The sequence below is a fragment of the Crocuta crocuta genome, unplaced genomic scaffold (assembly GCF_008692635.1).
Source record: "Crocuta crocuta isolate KB4526 unplaced genomic scaffold, BGI_CrCroc_1.0 scaffold340, whole genome shotgun sequence".
Taxonomy (NCBI): Eukaryota; Metazoa; Chordata; class Mammalia; order Carnivora; family Hyaenidae; genus Crocuta; species Crocuta crocuta.
Window position 1 is genome coordinate 1,994,512 of NW_027530642.1, and position 8,302 is coordinate 2,002,813.

At 37.8% G+C, this 8,302-nt stretch overlaps 1 protein-coding gene across 3 annotated transcripts in view; it reads right to left on the reverse strand.

Annotated features, from left to right (window-relative positions):
* Positions 1-786: 786 nt before the first annotated feature.
* Positions 787-8,302, reverse strand: part of G3BP1 (G3BP stress granule assembly factor 1) — a 31,148-nt gene continuing 23,632 nt past the window's right edge. For all 3 annotated transcript variants that reach the window (XM_077768976.1, XM_077768975.1, XM_077768977.1), the window contains 5 exons: positions 7,029-7,130; positions 6,451-6,562; positions 6,124-6,252; positions 5,571-5,680; positions 787-2,301 (listed from right to left, as the gene is read on the reverse strand). In XM_077768976.1, coding sequence (XP_077625102.1) covers positions 2,095-2,301; positions 5,571-5,680; positions 6,124-6,252; positions 6,451-6,562; positions 7,029-7,130 — 660 coding nt within the window. In that variant the 3' untranslated portion in view covers positions 787-2,094. The remainder of the gene's footprint in view (positions 2,302-5,570; positions 5,681-6,123; positions 6,253-6,450; positions 6,563-7,028; positions 7,131-8,302) is intronic.

Consider the following 8,302-nt stretch of genomic DNA (forward strand, 5'->3'; position numbering starts at 1 on the left):
GATCTCAACGGGGTGTGCTTCCTTTTTATGGTAGCACTGTCAGCCCCGCCCACTAAATGCCAGATGTGTGTGGTGACTCCTCTTCCCTCCTCCCCAAATCTCACCCATTTCCAAATGTCCTCTAGGAAGTATGAACAGCCCCAGTTGAGAATCACTGCATCCACTTAAGTGCCCTTAAACCATGGAGCAGGAAAAACACCTATTGTGAAATGTATGGTTTAGCATTTATTTGTGAAAAATGATTTCTAGATTATCCATAATTCATGACTTTAGTTACTACAACTTAAAAAGTTTTTTTCAAAAATATCTCCAGCTAAGTTTTTTCTTTCCACCACCGGCTTAATATAAGCTACAAACGTACAAGCTGAATGTCTTCCAATTATCATTGGCCTGGTCCAAATGAAGTTGTTACCAAATAGTTACTTAAACCGACCCAAAAAACAGCCATGTGACTCAGTTATGTAATTTTCTTTATGTGAAGGTGATGTTCCCAATTTTCAAATATCTGAGGTACTGAGGACCGATAATATCAAACTTCATTTTAGTTTAAGACTACACCCTTCAGCAAACCTCGAGTTTCCCAGTAATAGCAAAACATTCCTAATCCTACTCATATGCTCTCCTCAAACAGTCCTAAAGATGAACACTGTTAATAAATAAGTTAAATTTGACAACCTCACTGCCCTTCAAATTAGTAGGACAAGTTATCACACAAAGGCTTGCTTCACAAGTGTGTGAACAAAACCTTTACCCACCTCACTCCCCGTAAGAAATTAACATACTATGTAAAACGAATATTAGTCTATATTGCCAGATTAATTTTTCTTCCAGAAATATTTTAATAAAAATTGGCCATTTCCAAGAAAAACCCACTGTATGCCCATCAATAAAAGAGAACCATAACAAAACAGAAAATTTACCATGTGCCTATGATTTAAAGAAAACACCGGCAGACACTCGAGCACAAAGTCCAATATTAAAGTCGTATTCCTTCTTATGGGCTGTGATAAGGATTCTGAATAGATACCGAAATAAAACTTAATACAAATGCTGGACTATTTAGATCAAAGGACCTCTATAGAAAGAAGCATGTCTGTCCTCAAAGGCATTCCAGTTTGAGACTCAATTTAAGTATAAGGCATAAAACAAATGAACAGAATACGTACAAGGTGAAAGAGGGATTTCTTCGATTCCCAACATACTCTATACCTGGTAAAAACAAATCTAGACTTTTTTTTTTCTTTCAACAATTGCCAAGGCTGGAATCAAAGATAAATAGAAGGCACAACAGTTTTGCTCTGGGTTTTGTGTTCTTCGGATTTTGGAGTTTCTTTTTTTGTTGTATTTTGGGCTTGTTTTTGTTTTGTTTGTTTTAAAAATAAACAGAAAAGAACCCTACTTCAAAAGAAATCTAATCAATTGCATCCTAAACATTTAAAACCTATCTCACAATTTAAATTTAAATGGTAAAAACAGAAGGTTTTTAATTGTTTTGTGATCACGTATCAAAAGAAAAAAAAAAACTCTACTAACACCTTTTATTCAGTTTTTAACCATACCAGCAAGAATCAAAACTGTCAATTTTTCCAATGGCAATTTCTACACACCAGAAGGTAGCCATGACTCTCAAAGAAGAAACAATTTAGATTTTTCCTGCCTTCAAAATGTTTATCAAATCCTGTGTTTCTCATAGGCTTTTGAAACACACAGAAAATAAGAAACAGTCCAATGAATGAAACATACCAAATGTCAGTAATAGGTAAGATACATTCCTTTGGGGAAACGGCTGTTAAAAAAAAAATCCAGTCTGTATATTCAAAAGTAAAGCAAGGAAATTCAGTCTTTTTCTCTTCTTTAAAAATCTGTTTTTCCTAAAATATCATTCCACAAAATTGGAAATGAAGGACTAAAAAGGTGAAGAGAGGGAAGGGAGAGGGAGCACACATCATTAACACAAAAAGTAAAATTGTACAAACTTAAGCAGTTTATAATAGACTAGGGTCATACTCCAGGATACCAAATGCTGGTATAAGAAATTCACCATTCTGCAGGAGCTAGATTTGTACTGCTGCGTGAAGATCAATGAAGAGCAATTCACTGCCTTGGAGCAATTCCCCTTCCCACTCCAAATCCGGGTTTCTGCACCATCCCTCCACGGGGCGGGCCTCTCATTCCACCACCTAGCCCACCTCGAGGACCTCCGGGTCCCCGCAGGCGGTTATCTCGACGGTCTCCTTCCCGGGCAGCTCGAGTCTTCTTCTCTTCCACATTCAGACGGACCTCACCTCTGAACATGATGGGCTGCAGAAATAAAGGTGAGCATACTTCAATAGTGCGTATGGGCTACCAACTCACAAAGATAAAACCAACAAAGCTATCATAAGGTTAACCAGCAATTTACAAATCGGCTACATTCTCAGCTCAGTTTTTTTTTTCAAACTCAGAACACATCATTAAACACATGGAGAAGTGGAGCTAGGTATGCAAACTGGTTCAAAAAAAGGACAATTTAAACAACACAGCAGCACAAGTAACTCTCACTATACTTACATAAGCAAAATGTTATTTTCCCATAGAATTATATAAATAGAACAATATAAGAATTGCCACCTTCCCCATGGATTTGAAGGCTTATATAAACTCCCATCACCTAATGTGGAAAGATTATGCTTGCACGTACTTAGGCAAAGTATGTATACATCTCAAAAACATCATTAATTTCATCTAAATAAAACTGTAATAAAATGCTATTTACCTTAACAAAATTTTGGACAATACTGAAGACAATAAAGAGGACCTTAGTGAAGGAAAAAAGATACATCCACACTAAGTCTTAGGCCTTGCTTTTAGCCCAATCCAAAGTAGAAAATAAAGGGTTACTAGAGATTTCAACAAATCTAATTTATGCTCCTGACACTTTTCTAAGTGACAGTTTTTTGAGAGAGAGGAAAGGAAGAGGGAAGAGGGAGCGGGAGGGAGGATTGGGGAACGGGCAAAGGGAGAGAGGGAGAATCCCAAGTAGGCTTCCAAGCTGTCAGCACAGAGCCCAACATGGGGCTTGAACTCTCCAACCATGAGACTATGACCTGAGCCGTAATCAAATCAAGAGTTGGACGTTTAACTGACTGAGCCACCCAGGCACCCCGTGATATACATATATATTTTTTAAAATAAATGCCTAAAAGTACTATGATAAGAAGTGTTCTATATGTTTCACACTTATTTTCTCATTTAATGCTTACAACCACCCTTCAAGAGCTGTCATTACACTACTTTAGAGGCCAGCAAACTAAGGGCCAGGAATGTTCAGGAACTTACCCATCGGTCACAACATAATGAACAATGGAAGAAGGAAATGAAGGCATCCTAACCAGCAATTAAAACCACTAGACTACACTACAGCATGTCCAACACCATGGTCATCAGTCTTACATAAAGTATTTCTGTACCCCTAAAAAATTACTGAAGATAGTATGGCAGAGGTCTGCCAATACAGGAAGAAGGGGGGGGAAAGACAAGCTACATTTGAAGCTCCCAAGTACAAAGAGATGATACAAAAGTACACGTGAGGAAGCCTGCGGAAAGGGGGTGGGAGGGCTCTTTTGACCTGATTTATATTTAAATTTCTGATTAAATATGTATTTGTACACTCATAACACTAAAATAATATAAATATTTATGTAATGTTTTAAGATTCACACTGTATTAAACCACTTCACACACATTAATCTGATGCACTGTCCCAGACAATATTCTACATACAACAGGAAAAATAAAACCATATTAAACTCTAATAAGGTGAGAGAGATTGGAGCTAGGGATGTTTTAAAGGGCAGGGTAGAAATAATTTGCATGAGAAAAATGTCTCAGACACACAGCCCCTTTCTGAGAAAATTTATTGCAAAAAGTTCTTCTGCCATGGCTTCTCCATGTTCATTAAAGGAAACAAACCCCTTACCTGGAACTAATTAAAGAGCTAGTCATTTTGGGTTTTTTTTAATGTTTTTTTCTCCACTTATTCCTGAGAGAGAGAGACAGCATGAGCAGCGGACGGTCAGAGAGAGAGGGAGACACAGAATCCGAAGCAGGATCCAGGCTCCGAGCTGTCAGCACAGAGTCCGACGTGGGGATCAAACACATGAACCGCGAGATAATGACCTGAGCTGAACTCTGATGCTCAACGTTCAACCAACTGAGCCACTCAGGTGGCCCCTAAAAGAGCCTATTTTAACTAAACTGCCAACTTGTAACTAAAAAGCCAGTTATCGGGTCTGACCTCTTTTGGCCCACTGAGAATATCAAACCCTCTAAGGATGAATATCATACCCTGTATGCTGAATGATGGATTTATCCAAGAAACTTATGGGACATTTCTAGGTTCAGTATTCGGTGCCTATGCTAGGAAAAGCCACTGTCCTCTCCTCACTTCTAAGTGTTTCTGCAGCCGATGCATCATAAAAATAGTGGTCAAATAGTTTGAAAGATTAAATACACATTTGCAGATTACAGCTTAATGTTATGACAACAGTAAACTTGGCAGTTTAGCAATCAACATTCTGAAGAAGTATGTAGAGTTCTATAGAACCTCTGGGAAGTGATGACGTACAAGATTTTTATTGCATGGTTAAGAAAACGTCTAGTTTTAATCTGAAACTGACTCGTTGTTGGCAACTTTTGATGAAAATGCTTTGTAGCTGGACAGGTGATGGTGGCACAACATGGATTACAAGCAATTAAGTTTTACACTTTAAAATGACTGGGAGGCCTGGGTGGCTCAATCGGTTAAACATCTGACTCTTGATTTATTTAGGCTCAGGTCGTGATCTCACGGCGTTAATCTCATCGAGCTCTGCTCTGAGAGAATCTCAAGGCCTGCTTGAGATTCTCTCCACCTCTCTCTGTACCACCCCCTCCCCCAGCATTCTCTCAAAATAAAATGATTAACTTTATGTTATATGAATTTCACCTCAATTTTTTGAGATTTTTAAAAAATCCCACACCCATCACCACAAACTAACAGTATTTTTTTTAGTAACTTTTGTTCTCTACTACTAGTACAGAAAGTGTTCTGTGCTAATGAAAGATGTGGAGAAAGGGAAGCTTTCTTAAGAACCACACAGTAGTAAGTCTCCAGATCTACAAAATCCCTCTATTATTAGAAAGCACCAGTGGGAAGAGTACTGTTAATGACATTGGTTCCAGAGAGCAGGACTCTAAACCTAGACAACTGCCCCGGGGAAATGGGCTCTTATCTTAGTTAAAAGTAACACTATTTCATCTCCTAAACCAGAAATGACCAAGGAAAGAAATCTGCATTAAGTTTCAGTGCATTGGTAACTATTAGTTAACTCATTCTCATCATACGACTCAAAAATAAAGTTATTTAGACAGAAGTTTTATTACTCTAAACTCTTAACAATAATGGCCCATCACAATGGAATATATTACCAAAACATGTTGGAATAAATTGCACTTTCCATGTAAGTAAGACATAGTTGTAAAATGACTATATTCAAAGATCCAAGTTATTCTTATTAAAAAAAAAAAAATCAAGATGAAAAACTGCTTACCCTGTTGCTAAGGACCTTCTGAACAGGCTCAGAATCATCAAACACAACGAAACCAAAATTGGGTAATTTCCCACCGCTGTTAATGCGTAGCTCCACCACATTCCCATAACCTGAAAGTGAAACAGATTCTCAAGTTAGCTTCTTAGAACATATCCTTTAAATATTATATACACACTAACCAATGACAGCCACTGGTCAACATGTGCTACAGACCACCTGTAATGTGGCTAGTCCAAAATAAGAAGTGCCACAAGTGTTATCACATACGGACTTCAAAGACTTAATATGGAAAAATATAAAATAGCTCTTATTTTTACATGTTGAAATAATGCTTTTGATACACTGGGTTAATGATTAATATTAAATTCTCCAGTTTCTTTTTACCTTTTAAAATGTAAAAAAGACATAATTAAATAAAATAACCACTAGAAAATTTAAAATTACTTATGTGGCTCATCTATTTCTACTGGAAATAGATGTATTAGATGAATCTAGTGTTTAAATCTCAACAGATGTATTAGTTAAATCTAGCATTTAAAACTCAGTAACCTACTTTGAAAGAAATCTTTAAGTTCCGATTTATCCACTTCATGTGGCAGATTGCCAATGAAAAGTTGGTGACTATCAGGGTGTCGCACAATTCTTCGGGGTTCCACATCACCTTGCTCACCAGCCTCACGGACTTAAGAAACAAGAGCAATGAAAGAGAAAGACATTTTCTGTGACTATTTCATTCAATAATTTTCTTCTCTGCTCCCAAACACAGGAAATTCCATCAGCTCCATAATTGTTTTTAAAGCAGAAAATATCAACCACCCCTAAAGAACAAGCTCTCACCTCAAAATCCCCCAAACTAGAAGTCACCCTTCTGAGCTCTTACTTGGTCTAGGTCCCCTCTGGGGAGGAATATTTATTCGTTGCTCTCGCACTCTTTGATCCCTCTGAGGCCTCTGCGGCGGAATCTGAGATTCAGGCTTAGACTCTGGACGAGGCTGAAAAATTTGTAAGTTAACTTCTGTATAAAAACAAAGCAAGCTCACCTTTTATCTTGTCAAGTTTCTTAGCTAACAATAAAGTTTAAAAGAAAATGACAGGGATGCCTGGGTGGCTCAGTCGGTTAAGCATCTGACTCTTAGGTTTCAGCTCAGGTCATAATCACATGGGTTTGTGGGTTTGAGCCCCAAATCAGGCTCTGTGCTGAGATCAGAGCCTGGAACCTACTTGAGAGTCTGTGTCTCCCCCTCTCTCTCTGCCCCTCCCTTGCTTGCTCGCTCTCTCTCTTGAAAATAAACATTAAAAATTTTTTAATAATAAAAAATAAGAGAAAAAAATGACAACTCTCTCAAAAAGGAAATTATTAAAAACCACCCTGTATTCTTCTTTGCTCTGTGTACCAGTTCCCACATTGTCCAAACGAATGTGAACCACTTTACATGAAATACAAGCTTAAAAACTCACCTGTGAAGCTGGTACTTTAACAACATGAGGTGGTATCCCAGTAACAGGGACAGCTCCACTGGGTGGAAGATTTTTACTGGTCACAGATGCCCAAGAAAATGTCTAAGGGAACAACAACATTAGTTGATTAACCCTATCAAAATAATATAAAAGATATTAGTTCTTAATATCTTGTATATAATATATGTATCACATTTTCGTAAGCAGAATGTTGTTTCTAAGTATCTTGAGATTCCCTTTCTTCCTCTACTTACAAATTTAGTTTTAAAATCCCCCAAGATTAGTCATCAAGTATCAACAAAATAAAAGTTTAAGGTCTAAGAAGCTACCTTCACTCAATTTCAGGTTTGAGAATCAAAGAAAATTCTCTTTCCTTCAAAACCAGTTTCCTTCTAGGATTCTCCCAATTAATGGTACAAACATCAACCCTATTACATCAACTTTAGAATTCCCTTTAACACCTTTTCAATCCATATCAAATTTCCCAAACCTTGCTATTTACAGCTTAACTACCTTCACTGCCACAACCTTAATCCCAAGTGTCAGGATTTCTCTCCAGGGCTACAATAGCAGTCACCTCCCTATTCATTCCTTCTCAATCCAGCCAATTTTTCTCCCTGCAAGCTCAACTTTCCTACTCAACTCATCACTGACTGCCCTCTAGAGAGAGACCAAGAACCCTGTTTTACCAATACCTTCCGCACCCAAAACAATGCCTAGCAGAGGCACTTGAACTGTTAGACAAATGATCTAAGAAGGAACCTTAAGAACCCTGGCCCTGTAATGTGTAGCAACATGGATGGACCTTGAGGGTGTTATGCTGAGCGAAATAAGTCAGGCAGAGAAGGACAAATATCGTATGTTTGCACGTATAGGAGGATNAAAACACATTCCTTCACAGAACATCAAATATAATGTTCTGTGATTCCAGCTAACATCATCCTGAAATAATTCAGGAGTAACTGAAAAGCTTCAAAACTGTGAAAATCAAGTATTCTAATTAGAAAAGCAGCTGTAGTTCAGCAATTTGTTTCTACCTCTACTATAAATTTACTCTGTTAGATTTCAGAGAAAAAGCAGGAAAAAGTCTGTTGTGCTGATATGTTTTTAAACGGCACATTACCATCTGTTTTTAACAAGCATGTCATATTTTTTTTTAATTAGTTTATTATCAAGTTGGTTTCCATATAACACCCAGTGCTCATCCCCAAGAGTGCCCTCCTCCATGCCCATCACGCCCTTCCCCCCCCCCCCATCTGCCCTCAGTTTGTTCT